The sequence below is a fragment of the Ambystoma mexicanum genome, chromosome 11 (assembly GCF_040938575.1).
Source record: "Ambystoma mexicanum isolate Mex_15411 chromosome 11, UKY_AmexF1_1, whole genome shotgun sequence".
NCBI lineage: Eukaryota > Metazoa > Chordata > Amphibia > Caudata > Ambystomatidae > Ambystoma > Ambystoma mexicanum.
This window is the reverse complement of record NC_090934.1, coordinates 993611689-993639153: the sequence shown is the minus strand read 5'-3', so window position 1 is coordinate 993639153 and position 27465 is coordinate 993611689. Positions and strand designations below refer to the sequence as shown.

General features: G+C 48.5%; 1 protein-coding gene across 4 annotated transcripts in view; it reads left to right on the top strand.

The window, feature by feature from the left end:
• Window positions 1-26968, top strand: part of ZFAND6 (zinc finger AN1-type containing 6) — a 610641-nt gene extending 583673 nt beyond the window's left edge. For 3 of the 4 annotated variants that reach the window (XM_069624177.1, XM_069624178.1, XM_069624179.1), the window contains one exon: window positions 25767-26968. In XM_069624177.1, the coding sequence (XP_069480278.1) occupies window positions 25767-25915 (149 nt within the window). In that variant the 3' untranslated portion in view covers window positions 25916-26968. The remainder of the gene's footprint in view (window positions 1-25766) is intronic. The other variant, XM_069624176.1, reaches the window with a different exon arrangement.
• The last annotated feature ends 497 nt before the right edge of the window (window positions 26969-27465 follow it).

Sequence of the window (27465 nt, the reverse complement as noted above, 5' to 3'; positions counted from 1 at the left end):
CTGTAACCGCCTGTTGTGCCCTCATGTAACATGTTATCCACAGCGCCCTGAGGGCTTGCACGCGCTATACGAATGCTAAAATAAAAAATGCTAGTATTGCCATATAAGAACATGCTCATGTTCGCTATGAGATGTTTTCTATAATATTACTGGCACTAGGCACAAAGCTGGCTCTGCCGATATATGACAGTACTCATAAGTACAGGGTTTGAAATTGACATTCAATGAGCAGGAGCTAAAGCCAACTCCTGGGTGTCGGGCCTCACCCTGCAGGCAGGAGCTACCAGAGATACTCTATGAACCATTGTGTTTTAAATTTGTATTAGATGTGTTCTAATTCTTCTTTGTTAACATTATCAAATACTCAGTTAATGTCACATTTACATTATTGGAGAGCACCAGTTGGCCTTAGAAGCCAAAAGTAGCTCCTGGTAGCTGGTGGTTTCGAGGTAACTAGGCTCTCCTAGGCTAGGAGCTAAATAGCTCCCAGCTCCCCTCAATTTTAAACCCTGCATGTAATAAAATACTCCTGTTGGTTTGGCCATTAAAAGTGACATGTTACAATAAGAAAACATGTCCAAACTGGTTCCAATGTAAGCCAGTCTAGACCCATAAAACACGTATCATCTGTGCTTGATAATAGATTCTCAGTTAATAAGTCATGCTACAGTACAAAATATACAGGCCGCTCCACCAAGTAGCCCACCCTTCACTCATCCATAAACCTCTTGCATCTGCTTCCACTTCATTCTCCACACAGGAACGATCCCACTAGAACATTCAAATGCACACCATCACATTCCTACTCCTTCACTCACCACTCACTTACCCATACACCTTCCTTGTTGCATGTTTTCCTTCCTTGGTTTTTAATTTTTCTGTGCCAGTGCTCCTGCCGTTTTTCCCTGTTGATGTCTGGTAATGAACGAGGGTTTTCGTATTGCAGGTCGTGCTCGTGCCATTTTTCAGCACAGGACCCACACACTGTGTTAGGGGTGTTTCAACCCCGACCATCGCTGGATCACCTGCTACTCTTGGCCCTGGGCACTTGGGTAGAGATTGATGCACTGGGGTGAAATCTTTGCACAACACCTCAGGAACTCTTGTCATGCAGAGACAAGTCAAGTGATCTTCCTTTCTCTAGTCCAGGGGTCTGCAATCTTTGGCTCTCTGTATTCCACCAGTTCTAGCCAGCGGAGTCCATGGTGTAGGATCATGGGAGTCATTGTCAAACATCTGCAGAGCCAGAGGTTCCAATCCCCTTCTGCTCCATCCTGATGCAGCAACTCTTTTATGAGAGTATGTCCTGGAGGGTCTGTTCGGGGCATTACATTTCTTCCTGCGCAACCCTGAGGCCTGTAAAGCTCCCACTAGCACTTGTGTCCAGAATCCCAAGGGATCTTGAACCAGTGTCGCCACTAACCTACTGGTTGAAGGCTCATCTGCATCCCATCACAGACTTTCACCTAGACCTTCAAGGGTCTTGGGCCTCTAACAGAGCTCGATCTGAGGTATACACTGCTTCTATCTGGTTCTGGTAAGAGTGCTCGGCTGAGCCATCGGCTAGGGTGTTGACACATAGAAAACCCAAGAAGTCATCTAATGCTCCACAGTAATAGCTTCACAAGCTGGTGGCACGTAAACTGGGGACCCACCTGCCACTTTGACCACCACATATATTATCCTGACCACAAGACGATCTGCTCAGGAGTCCATTATTGAGGAGTCCGAGAACAAACCAGCCCACAGTTCGACTGCTATATATAGTGTCCACGAGTTCCTCTACTCTGAATGGTCCTGCATGACTAGTCTGATCCACTCATCCTCAGCAGTGCACTACTCTTGACAATTGTGAGCAGCCACCATTCATGTCTGCCATATTGGTACCTTAGTATGCCTTCCCCTGGGACATCTGCCTCAGTCAGCGCCCTGGACTCCGGTCTTCGCCCAAACTCCGTCCCAAATAGTCTTATGATGATCCGATTTTTTGATTTTTTTTTTTTTTTCTTTCTTTTTTTTCCCGATTCTTTTCAAATGTTTAAGTTCCAGGTATATGTCGTACTTTAATGGCCGGATTAAAGAACGGCTGCCACCTCTGGTTCCAACGCCACTAATGCCTTTGGCTGCTGCAGTACCCCTCCTCCACTGATGCACAGACCAACAACACAGATGATGTTCGCTCCTGTTACTTGATACTACAATGGAAACCTCTGGCCCCTCGTGTCTCATGGGACAGACGGGGGCGTAGGAGACACATAAAATCTGGGGGGGACAGAGGACACCTTGGGGACTTTGCTTTTTTTATTTATTGTGTTTTAGTCAAGGAACTTGACTTTTCACAAAATTAAAATAGCAGTATGTATTAAATTACATATATCATCACTGTATGAAACAAGAGATAAGAAAACTGAAGAAAATTAAGAAAGAAAAGCAGTTAAGAGTATAAAATCCTTCACTTTGGCGTCTCACTTCAGAAGGCTGTTCACGTAAAAATGTAACCACTTACCAGGTCATAAGGCTTTCATGGCCTCAGCATAGCTGGTCCAAAAAATATTGGGAAGCAGGGAAAGAGGATATTTTCAGTCTAAAAAAAATAATGTAGCTACTCTTCCAAACTGGCCAGTAGGATCCTTTAACACATCTTTTGCAAGTCTATTCTGAATAAAGTTCAGCTTCATGCTCATTCCCTCACTCTAACAAGTTTTGAAATACAATATTGATGCATAGGGTGACTTGAGGAAGCTACCGGCTCACTTCTTCCAGTGAGGCACTACTCTCACAGCTACAGGCAGTGTTCGCTAACAGAGGATACAGAGGATCGTTTTGTGTTTTCTAATGTGTCCATGCTTGGGAGCAGAGACGAGAATCCTGATCATGCGCAGCACTCCCTCAAACCAAATGTCTCAAGGTCTGTTCTGGAGCCGGGCTGCCACCCAGGTTACTAGCGCCTCAACACGCCGCCTTTCTCAGCCTTTGACACTCCTGAGTTGTGTCTTGACCCTTGCCAGCAACCTTAGCTGGGATTTAGATCCTCCGCCAGTCTATCGTTCCGCATTGCACAGGGCAAGAGCGGCGCCATGAGCTGGTGGCGCCATCTCTTGGTAGTGGCAGCGCATCCTGCTTTCTCGGCCGAGGCTCTTCTCCCCCCCCCCCTCACACACCCCCACACCTCCCATAACACAACCTTGTCCGAGCCAGGACTCTTGACTCCACCCTAACCTACCCTTGAATGGCCTATGAGCCCCAGCATTGCTCTCTCGGGTAACAGAAATGCAGAGACCCTCTGAACCCACCCGAACGTTGGCCACAACCCATCCTCCGGTTTATGATATGATAGTTTATTTATATAGCGCCTATACACAATGTGTTTCAAAGCGCTTCAAGGCAAGTGAGGGAACAAGGGGAAAAAACAATGACATTCTTACAGACCATGAACAGTAAGGATGTGAAATTAACTATCGCACTCGGCCTGAATACGTTTCAGATAGTGCAAGAGCTAAAACATAGATAAGGAATGGATGGGGAGAGTGGGAAGGAAATGGAAACAGACAGGCGACTACCGTACTAGGCCTGACGACATTTCTGGTAGAGCTGGGAAAAAAAACAAGAGGTGAGGGATGCAGAAAGGTAGAGGCGGAACAAAACAAGCGACTATCATATTAGGCCTGACGACATTTCAGATAGTGCTGGAGGGGGGTTGGGGAGAAAAAAACAGTAAGAGGAGGGATGAGGAGACAGACGAGGTTGCTATCATACTAGGTCCAGGGACAATTCTGATAAAGTGCATAGAAGAAAGTAAGGGGAGGAGATGGGGAAAAGGGAGAAGGGAAAGGAGGAGAGAACAGAGTTTGGCAGTCAAAAGAGTGGAGAAGCAAGAGGGGAGAGTCAATACAATTGCAGAAGTCAGTAGTAACACATAATGTTGCAAGCCAGGATACAAGATGTAGATGGGAAAAGCATGATTCAGGGCCACCATGAGTACAAGATGCAAAAGAAGTTCAGCATGAGAGTTGAGAAATGGTGACGCACCATGAATGAATGAAGTCCATAAAAGTCAAATCCAGCATTGTCGACAAGACGGTGATGGTGAAACCAGAATGTATCAGGACAGACTCCTGCAGAAGTAGGCTTGAGTGGGGTGAGGGGGGAGCAGGGTAAAAGAATCAAGCAAAACAGGCAACACCTGTGTGCGAGAATGGGGGGGGGGGGCACAAGGGAACATCACGGGGGGACCAGAGGGAGATGCACATGTTGGTGCATGCCTACCTGCTGTCTGAGCAGGCGGTCGGGCCCTGGGTCCTCCTGGTCCGAACGGGAATCCCCCTTTTCTTCGTCTGCCCTTCGCTTAGGACGCCCGGGCAAGAGACCCCCTTGATCTAATAGTTAGGAGCAGGAAGGAAGAGGCAGGGCTAAGAAGGTGGTTGATGCTTGCTAAGTGATGAAAAAGAGCATCAAACAGGAAGGCACCAGGAGGGCAGGGCTTGCTACGTGGTGAAAAAGCAGCAAACAGGAAGGCACCAGGTGGGCGGGGCTTAGGCCAGGTGACCTAGATCCACTTGCACCTGCTCCCCATCTGCAAAGGAAAAGAGGCTGGAGGGCTGTTTGTAGGAAAAAGGAGCGGCAGGCAGGAAGGCACCAGGTGGGCGGGGCGTGCTAAGTGGTGAAAGAGCGGCAAACAGGAAGGCACCAGGTGGGCGGGACTTGTTAAGTGGTGAAAAAGAGCGACAAACAGGAAGACACCTTCAGAGACTATTCTCAGCTGGACCGGAGCGTTTCACCCTCTAAGCGATCATCGCCTCGAACCGCACTGCTTCACCCTCAGCCATGCCAATGGTCCGGGTGCCACATAAATTGAATCCATGCAGGCTTGGGAGTGCTGACTGGAAACCCATGCATGCTCAAAGCTCACTTGCACCAATGTATCTAGCACCGCTGCAGAACCAATTTCACCCAGTCAATGAAGGGTTAATGCTTGGGCATGTGGACCAAAATTACTACACTGCCCCACCATGAAACCATAAACTGTCCCTTTGGCTGCTTTTTGATTGTTGGCAAATACCCGCTCACCTCTTACATCTGATGAAAGACCGTTATAAAATACGCAACGTCCTATGATACTAGACTTAGAGTAAATACACCTTCACACTTCTAGGCCCTACATCCATATTGGAATGGGGAAGGTCAGATTTAATCTTAAGGAACCTTTTGTCAAGAACACTAATCTTTAGTCAAACACACCAAACAGCACACACTCCTCGCATATATATGAGACAATATACACGTATGTTCTGAAACACAAGTACCCCCAGGCAAATCAGCGCCTAACCTTGTGCATGGCAACAGCCCACTTGGATAGATTTATATCCTGCTGAGATCAATAAAGTACCAACTTCGATTGGGTAACAATAGTAATGTATCTAAATATGTCCCATGTAAAGCACTTAGCTGAAAGCCCTAGATAAAAAACAAATCGGGTCCATGCATGAAGGTGCGCAGTACGTTAAGGCTATCTTTCAACAGGGCCCAACACTGACATCGCACATAGTGTGTATGTGTGTGATGTCGTGTGTCTGCCCTGCTGGGCAGATAAAACAGTTGTTTTCCTAGCTTTCCTGTTTGAGAAGAGCACACACGCTTCTTAAACAGGTAAGTTATTCAACAACTGTTGTATCTGCCCAGCAGGGGCCGACAAGAACAGACACACAGACACACACACCTCTTACCTTAGGTAGCTGTCGAGTCTTTCAGCAGATGCCGGCCCAGCCTTCAAGTTCTCAGTCAGCACGACGAGCACGCATCGCTGCCTGGCTGCTTCTTTCGTTCTGGAAAAAAATGCAGGCTGAGGCACATGCAGTTTGTTCCCTGGCTGCGGCCTGGGCACGTTCCAAATGCGGAGGCATGCAGGAAATACATGTACCTTTTATCCTTGCAGAAGAACTTTTACTGTTGCATGCACGAAGACGGCTGCAGCAGCCTGCCTGCAGACATTTGCACTGCACTGGGTTTGTGTCGGGATAAATGCCATTCTGTCCCCCCACAACCCCCACTTCAAAGTGTGGGGGGGAATTTGTTCCCCCTGTCCCACCTAACCCCAATGTCCTACGCCCATGGGTGCAGAGCCTGATTTTTATTCACGACACCATGTCAATGGAAGATAGTTGCAGGCATGGCCACCAACCCACACTCATCAGCTGGCATGCACTAGTTGAAGACACATCACTCAACACCTCTGCCATTAGAATGCTGCTATGTCCCACAACAAAAATTTGGTCTAGCTGGACTCATTTGTCTCCTGCACTCGCATTCTCTCCAGACAACCTCACAGCACCCATCTACAAGCTAGCTCAACGTGGATCGCTAGCAGGGACTTGTCCACCCCTACCTACTTTTGTATGGGCTAAAAGGCACACACTTGTTCTAAACTCCTGATGAATCTGACTCCTTGGACCTTCGGTTCCCCAAGGGCATTAACCTACAGTGCTTTGAGGCCATACCAAAAGGCGCTATACAATGACAAATTACATTACACAAGTGTAAATAAATCACTGCAGGAAGAGACTGAGGTGGCACTGCTGTTCTCCGTCAGATCTGTGTGTCTGGAGTGTTGAGCCTAAAGGCAGCAGATTGCTCAGGAATTGCTATCCCGGGCGACTTTCTGACTGAGTCAGCCAAGATGGTCCAAACCACACCACACTCCACTCCTGTCAAACGATTGGATTTGAGGTACAGACAGTTGGCATCAGATACAGTTAATTGGAGTGCGCAGTCAACGCCCTCTTCTGTCGTAGCAGCTACAGTGTCACTCTTCCATTATAGTGCACTACTGAGTCTTCCTCTTAAATATCTACTTCTGTGTTTCCTTATAAAGAAGTAAACCTATTGGGTGCACCCTGGGGAGCGGGAGAGTGTTTACAAATGTGTCCCTGCACCTTCGACAGTTTAACTCTGTTGCTAACTTTGGCCAATCAAGCTCTCTAAAAGGATCTTTCCGATTTCCAGAATGTTTTGCTCGTAGAAAGGCAGCCAGCTATTCGTACCAGTTTGGCTGTTGCCAAGTCCATAGCTCCAAGATCATCTAGAAGAATCTGCTGATCACATTGGCACAGCAGCGGAAAGGAATGTGTATTGGTGCAAACATGTAAAGGCAGCCCTGTCTCCACTCTTCCAACTTTACGCAGGATGTATAGGATCAAATCCTGGAATTACCTTTTGTGGGAGCAGAGCTCTTCCATAACTCCATCGATGAGCTCGCAAAGAGAATTCTACCATTGCAGCTAAGTCACTTGCCATTTTAAAGAATGTGCAGGCATTTTGTCTAGCTCTTCTTTGAATTGACAAGGGGGGGTCCTGGGAGTCCCTCTGCCAGACATTAGTCCTGGTTACGAGGGACTTACCCAGAGTCTTTAGCTCACTATCTTTCATAGAGAAGAAATATCCCAAACATATCAGTCTTTGTCCTGCCCTGGGCAGTCCAGCACCGAAATGCTAGGCAATTCTCCTCTGAACAAGAGTACCAACAGCATCCCCAGGCATGTGTTTCGGTCTGGTTGGACCTCATCAGTAGGGATGAGCTGTGCCTCTCTAAGAATAGTGAGTAAGGGGTCCACGTCTGATGCTGTTGGTACTCTTGTTCAGAGTAGAATTGCCTAGCATTTCGGTGCTGGACACAGTCCAAATTCTGGATAAAAGGAGGATGCTTGCAGCCATTCCACAGATCATTATTGGATCTAAGAGCCCCTCAAAGAAGTGCAAACCGCCAAAGTCCTCAGGATGACGATTGCAGCTCACCAGCATTGCCCCCAGAAAGGTCCTGCTCCTGTCTTTATCTTAAGGCCCTTGTCAGTGCCTCGACCCCAGGACTGGTGTGAACAACCTGTCTGACCCCCTGCTCAAGGATTTGTGCATGCTGAGCCTTTGGAAGTGTCGCTGGACTACCCAGTGGACTGAACAGCTCTCTCCTTCCCACTTCGCTGCAGCCATCATTATGCCGAGTGCCTCCTTGGAACTTCGTTGATCTTCAGGTATTGCAACAAAAAATCTGCCCCTGCGTTTTCAGCCTCCTTCACCGAAGAGAAGCTGTGCATGGCCAACTCCTTTGTTAGTCATACGAAGATTGCCTGTCACTGCTGAATCGGGTTTTCTGATCTGGGAGATCGCATGTTCCATGCAGATCTGCATCCTATCGTGCCACAAGTGTTCGGCTGACCATTCTTCGGAACTGTACCACCGAAGCCTGGCCCGCATGCTAGCTATACCCAATCCTGATGCCGAAAGTGAGCTGCACTCGGCCCCTTGACCTCTCTCGACCGGATACATCACAGAAGTGGGGCCAGCGGATCCAGGAATCCCTGAAGAAATTGGAGTAATGGTGGGGGAATAGGGAGTGTTAAATTGGGATACCCATTCCTGACCCATTCTCTTGCCCACACCCTGCCACAGGGTGGCATGGGCATAAAGGCCACACTCTAGCTCTCCCTTGCCTCACTAACATGGGTGGTGGTAGTCAGCTCAAGGATTCAGTCCTCCCACCCCCCACATGCCCCAGGCCTTCCCTAGAGCGGCGGGACTGATAGAGAAGCCTCATCTGCAGCTATTGTCACAATCCAATAATAAACCTACCTGAATGGTGCGACTTGTGGAACTGGTGACATTTGAGCACTTTGCCTCCTTCCCTTTCAGGGTTGGACTTAAAACACTTTCCAGATCAACCCAGGACAAGGTCTTACTTATTTTTACTGAACTGCATTTATTGGTTTTAATTTGTTTTTCTGATTCTCACTTGCTTTACGTCAGTTATTTAGAGTTGATTCCATCTTTAACGATTGCATAACTGTATGTAAAGTGATGTTATATTGGTAGAACCCACCTTACCCCCTGCCACCCCGGCGAATGTATGATAGTCGTTTTGTGATAATTTATCTGAGTTTTCAATTCCTTAGAGTGGATTTTAAAGGCCCAATGCATATTTGTGGATGTTTGTACTCTTCCGTCTAACTACAATTGTTGGAGTGCTGTGTGTCATTGTAGACCTAGGCCACTCACACACCCCTTCTGAGTGTTAGCATTACGGATATGCAACTCTATCTTGATTGGCTTTGGCTGTCTATCTGGATCTTCCCTGTTCACCAGGGTAGGATGGCCTCTCAGAATCCACCACCAAGGTGGTTTCTGAAAATCCATCTCAACACAGGCTACGCACCCCTCCTTCTCTGAGGTAGGCTCTGCAATTCTCCAGGAAGTGAAGAAAGTCCTTGAAATCTGAGTCTTTTCTCATATTGATCAGGGGATACATTATTTTTGTACTACCCAAAGAAAATTTTCTTGTAGATGGTGCTGTCCCTCCTGACCCATTGGCCCCTCAACCTTTTTACCCACAGAAAAATTGAAAATAATTGCTTACATTTGTTCTGCTCTACGACTAGGTTGATTGCGTGCAGTGGACTTGAAGGATGCTTACCTTCCTGTCTTAATCTTGCCTCTCAGGCAATTTCTATCCCTACCATTGGGAGATGCACACTTCCAATGAAGGGCATCCTCTTCAAATTAGTCCCCGTCTACATGAAAGTGATGGTGGCAGTTGGGACCCATCTTAGTCTAAGAGGATGCATATTTATCAATACCTGGATGACTGCCTGAGTGCTGTTTCAGCAGGGGTTAGCAAGGCCTGGCCTTCCTTGATTATTCTTCAGGAGCTTCTGGTCATACTAGGTCTGTCATTTAAGAGAAGCTTCATATTCAGCCACTGAAGACGATTATTGGCCTGCACTTGGATGAAGTGAAGTGGGTGTGTCTTAACTCCGGAAGAGGTCCGGGACACGAGGCAAATGCCAGCTCCCTCCTACTTGCAAAATGTTTGTTGTGTTTTCAGGTAAGGTAGCTTATGTCATTGCAGTCTCACTTGCATGCCTTCGAATGAGGATACAATTGTAGTAGTCAGACCATTGGAAACAGGTGTCTGATACTCAGACCACTTGGCTCCTGATCCCAGTAGCATTGCATCCAGATCTGCACAGGTGGTCCTGGAGGGGGGACTGTAGCAATGTTTTGAGGTTCTCCAAGTGATCTAACTAGCCTTGATTGCATTCCTTTCCTGTTTGAAGTGGAATACTGTACTCTTCCAGACTGACAACCCGACACTGTGTACTATATAAACAAGTGGGTTGGGACCAAGTCTCCCTCTCAATGCAAATTGACGGTTGTTTGGAATGGCACCTCGATCACTCAATTTTTCAAAGTGCCAATAACCTGCCGGGAGTAAAGAATGTGGGGGTGGACATGGTAATCAGACTGTGCTGATGGGAAGTACACTGGATGTACTTCTGACCATCTACCATAGATGGTGCGTCCCTTGTATACACTCATTTTGCATTGGAGCGAGTGATGGAAAATGCAGGTTTTTGTGTCATGGGGTGTACTCTGGCACTTTTCACAGGGAGATGTTTCAGATCCTATGGTGTGGGTGGAGTCTTGATGCCTTCTCTTCCATTCCGAGACTGATCACCAAGTGGCGCTCGGCACATCTGTCATTGATCCTCATTACCCCTAGCACTGGGAGCCCTCCTAGCCCCACACAACATTCACATCCACCAATACGCTGACGACACACAGCTATACCTCAAGATCGACTCCATTAAGAACATTCATAGGCTCAAAACATACCTCTCACTGAGTCTTGGATGTCCAGTGCCTACTTGAAGCTCAACCCCTCCAAGACCAAATTCCTACTCCTTACCAACACCCAGACATTTACAACCTGGCTGTCAACCATGAACTGAGGGATTCACACCTGAGCTCACCTCCTGTGTGAAGTCCCTCGGGTTCCACATCAACACACACAGCTACAAAAACTCAGACAGCTTGGTATCCGCTCTCCTTACTGTGAAAAGTCAAGCCCTTCCTCCCTCTAGACAGCTTTAGATCCACTGTTCAAGCACTGGTCCTATTCCACCTAGATGGGGCAATGCACTCCTCGAAGGCCTCCTGTCGTCCTCCCTTGTGCCCCTGCAAAGTGTCCTACACGTGGCCACATGCCTCATCAAGGGTCTATGCAGATGCAACCAGATCACCCCGGCCCTCATCGACCTTCACTGGCTCCCACTGCACGTGCAAATCACCTTCAAGTCTTGCAGCATCTATAAGGCAGTCGCCCTCCAGTCACCCAGCTACCTTGCGTGGAAACGTCTCTCTGGACAATGCACCACCAGAAGCCAGGACACATGCAGACTTGAAATCCATCGCTGCAAAAGGAAGGGACCAGAAAACAAGCCTTCTCTGCCTATGCCCCAAAACTATAGAACCTCCTCCCTGTTTGCATTGGACTCTCCCCCACGCTCCTACAGTTCAGAAAAGAACTAAAGACGCACCTGTTCAAGGAATCTCTCTGCCTCAACACCTAGGACATCACCCCTCGTGACACCTGACTCACTAGACTATCGCCTGCCCCTCGACTCGCCAGCTGTACCCCTCCTCTGTGCCCCTTTGTAGCTCCCCCCTGCTTTATCCGTTACTTTACCTCTGAAAAGTGCTCAGTTATGTATCTGTATTGTTGTATACCTCTGTAAAGCTAATGTCCGGACTGAGAGCAAGTTAGCCCTTTGGTTGTAGCATCTGAGCTTCTACCCAGGCCTAGAACCAAAAGACCCTGGGATATAGCCCCCTAAGCCCCACCCTAGCAAAGCCTCGCAATAGGAGTAAATGGATCAGGATCTGCCATTGACAAAAACCATCCATCCCTTGAAGTGCTCGCTAGATCAAGTGCTCTTTTGTCTCACTGAACTGACTGAGGGATTCAGATCGAAGCCTGCAGAACCGATCTGGATGCAATGTGCACAAACTGGAGCACTGATGGAATGGTTTTCCTCTATGTCCAATAGGTTAATTAATTGCTGTTTAGAGGGCCTGTTGTGGATGTACCCCAAGTCAAAGCTCCTCACCTTGTGTGGTGCTTGAACATGGTGTTTGCAATCCTATCGCACAAGCAATTTGAGCGTATGACCTCGGCAACTAGGACAGCAGTTTCAGTTTAACAAATTTTACAACAGCCATAACTTCCAGGCACATTGGTGGTATTTCTGTTCTGGTGGCCTCCGAACCATTTACTGCATTCCACAGAGACAGCGGTCGTGTGTATTGTATGGGTACAGAAGGAGGCTGACACACAGTTAGCATAGTGGTTGCTAAAGACTTATTTACGATCAAAATGAAAATAAACCAATCTTTCCCTTTATCTATGAGGGTATTACCTGCCTTAACTAAAGTGCTTATCTGTCTGTCAGGATGTCTTCAACTAAAGAGTCCTCCGTCCTGTGAGAAACATCCTGATCTCTGTCCCTTATTCTCCTGAACCCAAGAACATTGATACAACTTTAGGTGTGTGGATCCTTCCTCCTGGACTGGGCTACATGTTCCGTTTGCAAGTCTCTCACCAGGGGGAATGACTCCCTTCACCTGGTTTCAATACTTCAAAACCAAGGATTGCTGGCTTTGCAACAATAGCACCTGATTTCTTCCCTCTGGTGGAATGACTCCCTTCCCCTGGATCCCTGGTTTTCATTCTTTGTAAACTCAATTACCAGGAGAATGGGCTTCTTTCTCCTCATGTCTGGCTCAAAGTGCTTTCCCCCCACACACAGCCCGGGGGAATGACTCCCTTCCCCTGCACTCTTTTCGCTTGGTTTCACAATTCCACAATGCCAGTGAATGACTCCCTTCCCCTGGCTTTTCTTTCATGCTTTGGCAGACCTGGTTCATTACCCTGCTCGGTACTCCCATGAAGATGGTTTAACGCTTTCTTCCTTCTTCTGTGCAGATCCCAAACTGCTGTTCCCTTCTCGCTTTGTCAGACGTGGTTCACTACCCTGCCAGGTACTGCCACAAAGATTACAGAGGAGGCTAGTCGGTATTGGTGCAGGTCCCAGACCCATCATCACTCTTCAGCCCTTCTGGTGTCCCACCAACCGTTCCAGCACCCCAGATACCTGCGAGGGCACTTGCTGGTGCTTTCCAGTCGGTTGTGAATTTGTGTTCTCTCTCAGGCTACAAGCTACTTCTCCAGCGGCTGCAGTAGCTATGCAGCGTCTTCTCCTTGGGCAGTGCTTCTCCAGTTGGCCACATGTTCCAGCTCCATCAGTCAGCTGGATGCCAGTTTTTCCTCCCATTTTGTCGGACCTGTCGGGACCGCCTCTGCCGGCAGACGAGCATCTTGGCTCTGGTTCTCCCTGCTAGTCCTCACTCACGGCTTTGAATCTCTGGGCTTCTCCAAGGTGGAATCCTCACCCGTAGTCCTTATTTTTGTGCTTCTCCAATGGGAGTTGGAGATCCACTAGAAGGCTCATTGGAGGTTCTTGGAATAGTCTGTTGGGCTCTGCGCCTCCTCCTCATCCCTGTACTTGCCCGTTGTATTCGTTCTGAGTAGTCTTTGCTCTTCTCCACCATTGGATCTTTTATGGATTTACATGCTGTGACTATTCCCCATCCTCCGGCTGGGAAACCTCAGTAACTTTAGTATATTATGGAAAAAACTTTGGCACCTTGAGGGTCCTATCAACGTAGTTATGCATGCTTTAGGCTGCACCAATTGGACGTCGAGAGTATAGCTTGTATTCCAATCACTCCAACAACTGCAACATCTGTCGGGGGTTCTCCCAAAAACCCTCAGACAGAAACAGGTGCTTGATTTGCTAGCTGAACGAGGGTGCTGATCCGGCTTCAGAGGTCGACTCTTCCTCCGGGGCAGGTCCTCTAAACTCTTGGCCCAGAGGTCGCTGTCGCGCCAGCGGGCTAGGTCAGAGGAACCACGGCCTAAGAAACAGCACTCAGGTGAGTCTGGGCCTCTGTCTATTGTGGAAAAGGCCAAGAAGTCTGCTGCTGCACTGCCTTTGCCAAATGTTGTGGGGTCTCTAATTCTTCCCCTCTCAGGGTGCAACTGTGTCACATGCCAACAAATCAAAGGAGAGGGGCTCACACCAGCAGAAATCCGTGGATCCAGCCCACAAGGTGTAGTCATCGGAGAAGAAGTCGAGGCCTCACTCTTCCTCCTAGTCTTCAAAGAAGTAGTCGGCCAAGGACCAGCAGCATGCCTCATCAGCTTCCCATAGGTCTTTTTCGGGCCACGAGTTGTTGAAGCACAGGTCCAGGTCGTCCTCCAAGCGCCCGCCTTCTCCATCTGTTGTGCCGGTTTTGCAGACGGCATCTACGACTCGTGCCCCGTCGACCAATATGCCGACTGGTTAATCTGTGACTCTAGTGGCATCGACGGCCCTGCCATCCGCTGTTTCGTCGACGACCAGGCTGGCAGCAACTGCTGTCGATAACTGCTCTGACCGCGAAGATTAAGATCCCGGCTACTCAGTCTACTGCTCGTTCCGAGGTGGCTATGGAGCACACTTGTTTTCCTCTGATGCTGGCTGAGGACTTTCGCCAACATGACCTCGCCTCTGACTTTGGCGCTCCAGTCTACGACGAGCGTACTGTTTTGCAGTCGGATCCCAAAGAAGGGGGTTCGGATGGGCCATTCCAGGATCCATCATTGTTGGGCCTCCAACCATCACTTCTGTCCACGTCAGTGGGTCTGGGGTCTGTGCCACCTCACTATCCTCTCGTCAACCAGCACTCCTTGCTCTTGATGCAAGTGCTCAATACTTTGCAAGCTCTGCTTGGGCAATTGGGCACCTGGCTCCCGGTTCCTCAGGCTTGGTCTGTCCCGGTGTTGCTAAGTCCTCCTGCTGTGCCTCCACAGAAGGATGCCTCTGAGGCCTTCCGCAGTCCCTTGAGGCGCTCATCCCCGGCTAGACCTCCTCCGCCTTCCCCTAGGGATTTTTTTTTTTTACTCCTCCGAGACAGGAACTTGAATCGGAGCAAGACATTGCTCCGCAGGATACTCTCTATAGTGTCTTCGTCCAGAAGGGCAGGCACCTGGGATATAGACCCAAACAAGGATGTTCCAAGTAGTCTGGCACAACCATTTCCACCGGATGACATCAGGGCCTTCCATGCCATGATGACTAAAGCCTGTCACGAATTTGGTCTCATCCAGGAGGATGAAAAGACGGCCTGTTTTTTGTTTTCCCATATGGGGAAGAGGAGAAAGGTGGTTTTCTCAATCCCTATATAGGATCATGTATGGCAGGAGGGGCTGCGTACGATGAGCCATCGGTTTACAGAGCCAGCAGTCAAGTGCCGCTTGGAGAAAAAATTCAAGGCCCCTGAATCCACTCCAAGGTGCCTGGTGTCGCAGCCTACCCCGGAATCGGTTTCCTGCAGTGGCTTGTAGAAAGGCTCGCACCCAGCACGATTGCGCCACACGACCTGACAATGAAAACCGTAAGTTGGACGCATTCGGTAAGGTCCTCGCTGTCAGAGCCACTGCAGTGAAGGCTGCCAACTCGTTGGCCATCGTGGCAAGGTACGATTAGACCACCTGCCCGAGCAGAAGCAGAAGGAAGCAATGCTTTAGGTGCGAGAGGGAGAGGAGGCATCGAATCCTAGCATAAACATTGCAGCGGACCTGGTGGAGACTGGATTCTAACGGATTAATAATGGAGTGGTTCTACAGCGTCCAGCTTGGCTACGCTGCACTGATTTCCGCCAGGAGGTTCAACACAAGGTGGTGGACATGCCTTGTGAGGGGGAACATCTGTTCAGGGAGAAGTTTGACACTTTGAAGAACATGAAAGCGGACTCCGATATGGCGCGGTCACTTGCAGCCCTACAGGGCAGATCTTTTCGCCCCTTTCATGGCCTCTCGGGGGAACGCAAAGTTTTCGGGTTCTTGGGACAAGGGATACGATAGAGCCACCTACTACTCCCAAGGTTACCAGTGTTCCTTACAGGCCGCCTAACGGAGCAAGGCGTACCAGGGCCAGAGGAAAAGGGATCATCCTCTTCCCAAAGAGGGCGTCAAAGCAAGCCTCAACTACTACCACATGGGCACTCAGTTGGTGGGGGGAGGTTGGCGTTCCACCTCGACGAGTGGCGTTTGATAACAGACAGATGTGTGCTGGAAGCAGTCCAATACAGCCACTCGGAGTTAGGATTGGTTATTTATTTATAATGCACTTAATACCCAGAGGTTTCTAAGCGCAGACCCGGGGGGGTCCAGCCTGCTGCTCCGTGTCGTCTTGCTTCCAAGGCGAGCATGTTGCACCTGAGCTACCCTTTTTGATACCCTTCCGAGTTTCGGTGTCCACAACTCCTCATTCCTCTGGTAAAGACATCTCAGGCTCACCTTCACGTCCTGCGTCAGGAGGTTTGTATCATGCTGCAAAAAGGGGCAATTGAAAGGGTTCCCCCATCGGAGGGAGGAAAAGGTACCTATTCCAGGTTTTTCGTGGTCAGGAAACTGAATGGAAAATGGTACCCCATTCTAATCTGCGGCGGCTCAACAAGAACGTGATCAAGCAAAAGTTCAGGATGCTAACGTTGCAAGACGTTATAAGGGCAGTCCAACCCGAGGAGTTTTTGGCGTCTCTGGATCTCAAACGCATACTTTTTGATACCTTTGCATCGAAGGCATCAAACATTTCTCAGGTTCGTGGTGGGCAACACCGATTATCAGTTTCTCGTTCTACCTTTTGACCTAAAGTCGACTCCCAGGACTTTCACCAAGGGTCTGGCTCCAGTGGCAGCTTTCCTCTGCAGGAGCAGACACCACGTTTATCTGTACCTGGATGACTGGTTGGTCAGGGGGACGACTTACCAGCAGACGGAGTCTCAATGCCACTATGCTCCTTCTGCAACATCTGGGCTTCTCCGTCAACTTCAGAAAATCCTTCCTGATGCCCTCAAAGGAGTTGGTCTTTCTGGGAGCTCAATGAAGTCTCAATCAAGTCAAGCCATTGAACGAGAGGATAGAGAAGCTCTTGCTTCTGGCGTGCTCCTTTTCACCAGGAAGGTTGGTCACGGTCCGCGCGTTCATGGCTCTCCTTGGCACCATGTCGTCCTGCATCCCCCTCATTCCCAATTGCAGTCTCTTTATGGGGCCAGCACAGGTATTTCTCACTGCCAGATGGTCCAGATCCAGGCCTCCTGGTCAGACAAGGTGATAATTTCCCGATCTCTGGCAGTCGACCTGCAGTGGTGGACTCATCCTGTCAACATCGAGCAGGGCATGCCTCTGGTGGACCCCGATTTTCGATTCACTATCGTGACACTTCTCGCAGACAGGATGGGGTGCTAATCTGGAGCAGTTCCAAGTCAGAAGCATATGGTCTCCCAAAGAGGTATTACTGCATATCAATGTCCTAGAGATGAGGACAGTACACTGGGCGCTGAAGTCATTTCTTCCCCTCATCTAGGACTCTGTGGTAAGGATTCTCACCAACAACACCACGACCATGTCGTATCTTTGCAAGCAGGGGGAACGTGTTCACGTCTCCTTTCCCAGGAAGCCCAAGCCATCTGGTGCTGGGCCATTTCTCACAGAATTCGGATTCTGGTTTTCCACCTGCCAGGTATTCAAAACATACAGGTGGATTCCCTCAGCAGGTGCTCTTCTCGGGAGCATGATTGGCAACTGAACTACTACCAGGTGTCGAAGATCTTCGAGAAGTGGGGCACTCCCCCATTGGGCCTGTTTGCTAGCCCTGAGAAGAAGCAGTAGTGTCATTTTGCCAACAGAATTCCTCATCCGGACTCCAGGGGGGGGGCACATTCTTTGTCCGTGGACGGGAATGTTCGCCTACGCATTTCCTCCTTCCCCCGATGAGTAAAACCGTTCAGATGATTTGCAGGGTTCCCTGCAAGATCTGTCTGGTGGCCCCGTTCTGGCCTAGGCAGACCTGGTTCTCCAACCTTCACCTAGCAAAGGATGACCCTCTTCACCTGGGTTCCCAGCCGGATCTTCTCTCTCAGAACAAGGGGGGCGGGGGGAGGTTTGGCATTGTGACCCAGGGTCCCATAACCTGGCTGCATGGCTCCTGACCAATCAGAATTTGCCAACCTAAATACATCTCAAAGATTGTTGCCGCATTTAGGCTGCGGCAAGGGCTCAGTCTACCAACACATCATATGCCTGTAAGTGAAAGAGGTTCTGTGCCTTGTGTTCTCCACAACCAGACATTCGGCCATTGTGGGTGTCACCTCAACAACTCCGTCCTTACCTTTTTGCTGTTAGACGAGATTACAAGACCATCCTTTGCTATCAAGGTGCACCTGGCAGCGATTTCAAGATGCACTCGGAAAAGGCATTCAACATCGCTTTTCAGCGATAGGTTGATTAAACATTTCCTCAGGTGTCTTTTCAGGACTTTTCCCCCGAAGAAAAGTTCCCTCCTGTTTGGTACCTCAACCTTGTGCTCTCGGTACTCATGAAACCGCTGTTTGAGTCTGTCAATGGCTGCGATAAAATTTCTCACTTGGAAGACAATTTTCTTGTGGCTATTACGTCCTCCAGACGAGTTTCGGAACTGCAGACTCTGATTGACCTGTCATATGTGAGCTTCATGAAGGACAAGGTTCTTCTCTCTACCAATTCACACTTCATTCCGAAGATTCCATCGGACTTTCACAAGAACACTACTATTGCCTTACCAACATTTTTCCCTAATGCCTCAACTCCAGCGGAAAGGGCCTTTCACTCCCTGGATGTCAGATCTTTGAAGTGTTATCCAGATCGCACTAAGTCGTTCAGAGCATCCAAACCGCTTTTTGTGGCTTTCGGCCCGTCAAATAAAAGGAGGCCGATCTCTACGCAAGGCATCTTGCGCTGGCTTGCGTCAACTATTTCTTTCTGCCACACTAAAACCAACAAACCTATTTCACAGCATGTGCATCCATGAAAGATCCAATGCTGGAGAAGGGAGTAGTTTACCTGTAACTCCATTTCTCCAGCGTTGGTATCTTTCATGGATTCATATGCGCCCTCCAGCCTTCCCCTTCCAACAGTCTTAGGACATCCTCTTTTTGGAGAGGTGAAAATCTGAGCGGAAGCTGCGGGGATGGAGCTATACTCTACATCCCATTGGTGCGGCCTAAAGCACGCATAACGACTTTGATGGACACTTGAGGTGTCAACGTTTTTTCCATAGGAAAACTACTATGATAAAGTTACCAAGGTTTCCCAGCCTGACGGGGAATATTCACAGCGTGTGAATCCATGAGATACCAACGCTGGAGAAATGGATTTACAGGTAAGAAACGACTCCCTTCTTCGTCCCAGTATGAGCTCAGGCTGTTTCTCTTGGGTAATTCCCTACTCTTCCCGATCCTGGTGGAAGTGAAGTACTGGGTTTTGCAGACACACATGGATGTCTGTGGAATGAAGGGGTGGGGGCGAGAGGGAGCCGGTGTGTGTGGAACGAGGTTTAGGGCTATATGAGGATGTTGCGTGAGGAGTGTCGTACAGCGTTTCCCTTAGCTGGTCGTCTTTCTCCCTAGACTGGGAGTCTCTCCCCATGAGATCCTCCTGCCGAGTACCACCCCGGGGAAACTATCTGGTAACTGCCTAATCTCCCTGGCCTCCTGGGAAGAGGCTCCCCCTCGGGAAGAAGTGACATCTAAGGATATCACAGTACTCGTCCTAGATTTCTTCCAGACGTAGCGTGTTTCCACATCAACCTGGAGATCTCCTTTATGGTGTTTTTTCCAAACCCTCAGTACCAAGCAGAGTGAGACTTGCATTGCCTAGACATAAGGAGGGCTCTAAAGTTTTATCTAGATGGATCTATTTTTGTCAGGAAAGTCGACAATCCGTTTACGCTGGAACTCTGCCAGGCTCTATAGCGTTCAGTGCCACCATTGCCCGGTGAATAACCACGTGCATAACAATCTTATTCTCTGCAGAGTAAGCACGTTCCAAAGGGTCTTCATGTGCATGCTTTTAGGGCTAAAGCCACGGCTGTGGGTTACCATAGTCCGGTTAGTGGGATGGGGTTGCAACAGCTGCAATATTGGCCTTCCCCCAACACTCTTTCAAACATTCCTTTATGGACATAAGTAGCTGATCTTATGCTGGGTTTGGGCTGGCAGTCCTGCAGAATCTTTTTGATTCAGGTTGGTCCATCCACCTTACGGAGCCATTGCTTGTACTCGCCCATGAAGTATGGAGAAAAAGGGACACAATGTAGAAGTAGAGAAAATTACGCACTGCAGAGAGTGATGTACTCAGTCATCTTTCCTCTCTACGCCCCTCCCTCAACCACCTGTAAAAAAAAAAAAAGAAAAATGCTACTTTAGGTGTGCCCATGTAACGCAGGGGTAATGGCAACTGGTGGGTGGGCTATATTCCATGGCCATACCCAGTGCATGCAGAGACTCTGCCCCAAATGTATATTTGTAGGACTTTTTTTGCTGTCCAAATGTGCTAGGCCCATCCCTAAGGAACAGACACCCTTGAAATACAGCGGAAAAGTGACTATGGAGTGGGAGCATTGCAGTCAGTACAATTAGTAGTTTTTGCTTAACCTACTAGCCTTGGTTTCTCCTTCCATTGTTTTATTCCTTTTCTTAATGCGGCTTGTGGTTGCATGCTTTGCGGTCAGTCTACTTCCAGTACACCAGTCTGTGTCATTGCCCTTTGGGGGAGGGCAATGCCGTGCTCTTTCTGCAAGAAAGTGAGGAGTGTTTTGGATGCTCTTTCGAGAGCGGATGCCTGTTTGTCCAATAATGTAGAAAATGCATCTACTGATTCTAGTTGTATCCCAAAGGCGCATGTGCATTTTATGCTCTAGAATTTACCCCCTCATGGACTTCAGTACGTGAACAGATCATTTACTTCCTTTAACACATTTATGCTTAATTATCTAGGCGCCTTCGCTCTTCCGATGTCCCTCTTATAGACACATGAACTCTGCTCAATCTACTTTAAAGTATCTGTGTAGCCAAAACGGATCTTATGTAATGAGGCAAAGTACTGATGTGGGTCTTGGTGGGGAGTATTGGAAGTACTTGGCCTTTTTGCTGTGTCAGAATGTAGCCAGTCTATTGGAAGTCTCACGCTTGCAACAGACAGAACCAAAGGACTAGGTTTACCAAATTTACTATGAAGCACAACTTTAAAAAGCTGTGGCTAGGATTGAAGAATAGGCTAACTGGGAATCCAATGTAATGTGTGTGTGGTGGGCAATGGTATGAGGTAGGGTGATTTGCAAAGTGTGTGTTGTCTTGAGTTTGGAAGCCTTCAATTACTGGGAACCATGAGGGAGGAGGTGTTCTCATGTGTGTTGGGCTCACTATATGGAGATGTGCATTGGTGGATTCTTGAACCTAGGTGTGTGTATTTTCTTGCACCCCACATTTTGCATTGCATTTTGTGCCCCTCCTGTAACTACTAGGACAGCTTGTGTCTAGGCTAGGACTGTGCAGTGCAGCCACCCCTCTTTCCTTCAGCTATCCTCTGACAATTTGATGGCACTTAACATCGCTCCTATTTTCTCTAACTGCTACATTGTCACCTACCCTCCGTCTCTTAAGAAGTCTGGAAGGAAAAAGCACAAAAAAGGATCCTGAGCGCAACCCTGGCTTACCCATCGCAGACACCTATGTCAGCACAACAGGTCTTCACCGATCTCTTCTGCCCCTTACCCAGATATATGGGCTCCACCTCTACTCTCTCCCTTTCTTACATCCTCTCCAATTAATGGTGGCACCAAGTGGGAAGTCCTCTTGGCGGGCTTCTCATGATGTATCATTGTTTACCACACTGGCACGATCTTGTTTCAGGGCCCTCAACCCAACCTCCTTTTTCTTTGACCGGCGCCTGTCCCTCATTAACTTCCTTCACCTGCCACTCCCCCTAGTACTCTATAAGTTCCTCCTCCGACTGGTTTACCACGCTCTGTACTCCTCGGAAAGACTACAAAGGTGGAGGCCTCCTTCACCTGGCCACACACTGCCCGTTCAGCCAACACACACTCTGCTGACATCTGCCTCCTTATTGAAGACCCTGGCCATCTCACTCTTACCGAGATGTGGGTCAATGCCAGTTCAGTCACTACTTTTGACTTGCTTCTCCCAGATGGTTGCAAGATCTTTTCCAAGCCACAACCTAATTGTGCTGGCGGTGGGGTTGCCTTAATCTTCCCTCAGTGGGTTCCTGCCTCCCTCATACCCACTCATCCTTACTCTTCCTTCAAGAGCCTGTTCTGCAAGTTGGTAATCTCTCCCGCCTCCTCCTCTCAAACCATTGCAACAATCTACAGGCACCTGGCACTACCACCCTGTTCCTCTGTGAATGGGCTGACTTCTGCTCCTCACTACCACTGCCAAACACCACCTCCTGGGGGGACTTCAACATCCACCCTCTTCCTTGACCGTTGCACCTTGCTCTCCCTCCATTCTCCTGTTGGGTACTATCCACTCAGGAGGACACTCTTGATGCCCTCATCCACTCTGGTCTTCCACTCCCCCCCCACCCCCATCTCATTACACCTCTCTCCTGGTCAGACCACCCTCTCCTCTTCTTACCTGGGTCACCTTGGCCCTTTGACTGCACCTCCTCCAGCCCTGCCAACCACGTTCAACATCCGTCCAATGAAACAAGTGTATATTGCTGCCTTCTCATCCACCTTTAACCCCTCTCCTCTTCCCCCACCCCTGACCCTGCCTCTGCTCTCAGCAACCTCCATCTGGCCATTATTAACCCTATGGATGTTCTTTCCCCAGTTGTGAGGATCCACCTGAAACCTGCTTCTAAGCTTAATGCCTGTTGCAACTCCAAATTTGCAGCCCTGAAACGCAAGTGCAGAGCTGCGCAACAGAAATGGCGAACCTCAGGCTCACCCTCTGACAAACTGGCACGCCACCTGCTGCAAAGGCAATACAGACTCCATTGTGCCAAGAAAAGGGCCCACATCCAGGCACTGGTATCTGGTGCACCCAACAACTTTGTTTAAAATCTGCAGGGAACTAGCCAACCCTTCTGCAGTCTACTCCTCCCCTCTTCCTTCCCAGGGCCTCTGAAACGCACTGGCCACACACCACCACAAAAACTCTGGACATCCTGAATGCCCTTGCTACCCTCTCCCCAACCCCTTTGCTCCTATGGCCTCCCACCCTCCTTCCACCTCTCTCCTCCTTCTCCCCTGTCACACCTAATGAGGTCACCAGAGTTGTCCGCTATATGAAGGTCTCCTCCAAGCAGGTTTCCCCCTGCTCCTCCAGGACGATCAAGGCCATTAGCGCTCTTGCACCCACTCTTTCTGATTTCTGCAACCACTCATTTGCTACTGGAATTTCCCCTCCTCCCTCAATCACTCCCTTGTGCGCCCCTCCTAAAAAAAAAAGCCTTCAGCAGACCCTACTTGGCAAGCTAATTACCGTCCTATTTCTATCTCCCCCTTCCTTGGGGAAACTCCTGGAGAAGGTGGCCTTCCCCAATTTACCTCACAGATTGAACTAGTTGGCGTTCTCCACGACCATCAATCTGTATTCTGAGCAGCCAGAGGCATGAAAATGCTCTTCTGAATACCCCTGAAGAACTGCTTGAATCTCTGGATTGTAACTCTCCTGCTGTCCTCATTCTACTTGATCTCTCCTCTGCCTTTGACACGGTCAACTACTCCATCCTCTGGCTACATGATACCCTGGGTATCTCGGAACGGGCACTGGACTGGCTGACCTCCTTCTGATTTGACTGTATGTCCCAAGTTATTCTGGGCACCTTCTGCTCGCCTACCTCCTCCACCTGTGGTATCCCCAGAGCTCCAACCTCTTTCCCTGGCTCTTTAACAGTTACCTTGCTCCGCTGGCATGCATCATTTCTTCCTTCTCCCCAACTTCCATTGCTACGCAGATGACAATCAACTCTTCAAACTTCCTGCTGACACTATTGCTTCTTCCATCATCCTGGACTGCCTATCTGCTATCCAGTCCTGGTGCACTTCCTATGATCTCTGCCTCAATGCCAGGAAGACTGAGATCCTTCCTATTGGCACCCCTGCTCCCTCTTTCTTCCCCTTACTCTGGCCCTCCTCTGTGGGTTCTCCCCCTTTTCCTTCAGCCGAAGCAAAAAACCTTGAGTCCTCTTCTCCTCTATCTCCTTCCTCCCTCACATTTAGGACATTGCCAAACTTTCAACTCTTCCTTCTCAAAGGAATTTCCCCTTTTCGTACTTTCGCCCAGAAACTCAGTTACCAAAGCTCTGGTCCTCACTAGGCTTGACTACTGCAACAGCCTACTCTTGAATCTATTCTCTTCCTCTCCACGACCCCTCCAGATAATCCAGAATAGGGCAGCAAGACTTATCCTTGGTCTCAAGCCCAGGGACAGCATCTCTCTTGCCCTAAAAACTCTTCACTAGCTCTCGGTTGCTGCACGGATTAAATTGAAATCCCTCTGCATCATCCACAAGGCTGTCTGGGGCTGGGGACAAAGCTATCTGCAATTTGCTATCACTAAATTTTCTCCGTCTAGATCTCTACTTTCCTCTGGTACCAACTGTGTGTGTAAAACGTTTTGCTAAACAGAGGGCCGGAGGCCGATCGCTTGCTTCAGTAGGCCTCCTCCTTTGGAACAGCTTTCCTCTTCGTCTTGAGCTGGACCTCCTCAAATTCCAGAAGCTCCTAAGGACTTTCCTTTTCACTTTCGCTTTGCCTTTTTTTCCTCCTCCTCTGCTAACCTCAGTTGCTACTATCGGTAACCAGGGGCCTGGCCTCTCATACCCAATCGCTTCAGCCTACACACAGCACCTGCCACTGGCATCCCCCACTGTAGGCCTGCACTTACCCACTTTTTGCAGCTTAACGTTCCCTAGCACTTCTGTTGCTAAGCCACGAGCATGGACATTCAAGCACTTAACCCGACTCCCTCCTCCCCTCTTCTCTCTGGACTTGCACGTTCTGAATACTCGCATGGCATAGTAGGTTTGACTTTATCTTTTGTATATATTGTTTCAATTCCATATTCCCTCCCTGTTGCCATGTGGGTGCTTTGAAACACAATTTACTTGTATAAGCGCCTGACAAATGTACAATAAATACATTGAGGGAGGCAAAGTGGTCAGTAGATGAATGGAGAGGTGCGTGGGGTAAGCGGGCACCTTCAAGTAGTTTAACTCTCAGGTACACTAAAATAATTCTGTCTTGGCTCGTGCTTGGACTCCCAGTAGATGCAATCAGTGTTTTGGTGTTCAGGAATCGCCAACCAGCATACGTAAAATTGATTGCTTTGGTTACTGGTGTTTCATTTGACCTTCACAAAGCGCCCACGTTGGACATAGTTTAAGTCCAGTCCCACTGAGCAGGAATAATTCTCGCCCGGCTATGCAGCCCTTTGTCACTCAGTCTAGTTTTACTGATAACACGGCCAAGCTTTGAATATTGTCTCAAAATTTGTAGAGCTTAATTATACTTTGTATAAGAAGCAGTAAGAATTTAGCTTGAGTGCATTGTATAGGGGCTGGTAGTTATCTAATGATTTCTGCACACATTGTCTCTCCTGCTCTCGCATGCTCCCCAAACTACCGCTCCGCACCCATGCACCACTCTTAAGACGCACAGCACAAAACCCCTGCCATTAGAATGCAGCTATCCCTCAAGACAAACTGTCCAGCTGCTCACATGTCTTCTCTCCTGACTACCTCTCTGCACCCATCCACATACCTGCTCGTCATGGGTGACTAGCAGGGATTTGGCCACCCCTGCCTATTTTGGTACTGGCTAAAATGCAGCCACGCATTCTATAACTGACGAATGTCCCATACCTGGGAAAGGCGCTAAACAAATGACAACTACATGACATGATAATGGCAATCCAGCCCGCTCATGTACGATGGCGCTCTTACAAACGTACAGTCCCTGTGCCTAACGAGCTTTTTTCTCAATCTTTTTCAGGCTTTGAGTGCAGATGTGGAAATGTTTTCTGTGGCACCCACCGCTACTCTGACGTGCACAGTTGTTCTTATGATTACAAAGCGGACGCAGCTGAAAAAATCAGGAAAGAGAACCCGGTTGTTGTGGGTGAGAAGGTGCAGAAGATCTGAGTACCCTGCCGGCTTGCCAAGGAGTGCAACTGGAGCGCCTGCAGGGCACCCTGACTGGCTCTAGACCCATTAGCTCCAGGGCTCTAGAGCGTTGTATCTTTGCATAGACTTCTAATCACGCATGTCATCGCAAGAATAGACTTTGGTTTTGAAATTGACTCTGATCATTTTATTCTGATTGCAGTTTTCCCTTTTTTTTCTCGACAAAAAGCAGAAAGTACTTTGGCCACCTCCCCTGCTGCTGTCTACCCCTCTCCCCACACCAGTCTTTTATTTTTTTTTATTTTTTTATTTTTTGGTTCCATCCTTTTACCAAGTGAGCGAAGCTGTGGTTCCTATACCGCCGATGGAAGCCCTCTGTTTACCCAGAAGACTTTGCATGCATTAACTTGCAGTTTCTTTCTCAGTTGTATATAGCTTTCATCTGCTCTATGCTTCCCCCTTCAGTTCTGTGCGGCACAGCTTGGTTTCCATGAATGTGTTTAATCATTCTTGAAATTGACCACTGCAGCTGTACAATAACGGAAGAGGGTGAACATATTGTAACAAATTTTAGAGTGTTTGTTTGCCTTCATTACCCACGTATTTATGTGTGAGCTGTGTAGAATTTGAGCTTTGCGCCAGTGAGAATATTGGTGCACACGTGTGAGCATGTTGGTGAGAATACGAATGTGCACGTGCGAGTGTCTGCGGGGGGAGGGGGATTTAAGCATGTTATGCATGAGCGTGTTGATGAGATGTATGTTGGTGCAAATGTGTGTGTGTGTGTGTGTGTGTGCGCGCGCGTGTTAGTGCACAGATGTGCATGTGTTGGATGGATGTGCAGGCATGTCTCCCCATTAATGTTGCACACTCGTTCTGTGTGCATGATTGGGACTTAATAACGTTTGTGGAATTAATGATTTTTCCTTTTAAAATATGTTGTTTGAGTGGAGACTGCAAGGTGTGTCTGGATTGCATCTGTTGGACTCTTGGGATGATGTGACATTGAGAACTGGCCTTTATCTTTTATCAACCGTCTTAACTTTGATTTAATAAAATATGAAAAACTAAGGTTTATTTTTTTTCTTCCTTGTTTGGGGATGGACGTTCATCATTTTTGACTCTAGGTGGAAAAGACAATGCATGTCGTTAGTTAGCTTTATTTCTGGGACTATTTAGGTAATTGTGTGTAATGCTGTATTATGCCACCTTCTTGCAACTTCAGAGGACTTTAAAACCTTAAACATATGGAATTGTTCAGCAAAGTGGGCACGCCCTGAATTTCAGCAATGTAAATCATAGACTTTGTGTGTTTGTGTAATTTGCTGCCTTTGTCATTTCAACTACTTGTAAACTTTGGATTTTGTCTACTGACACTTGCCAAGGAGATGCCGTTACCAAGCATGCTGTTACAGCCTCTGATGATTTCGTGAACACTGCAAAGGGCTACCTGATTTTCTAGCTCAGCTTGACGGGTGAAAACTGCATGTCCATGGGAGACCAGAAACTGGTTGGGTTACTTTAATTGCAACCAACTGATCAGACCTGCCTCTGACCATTGTTCTCTC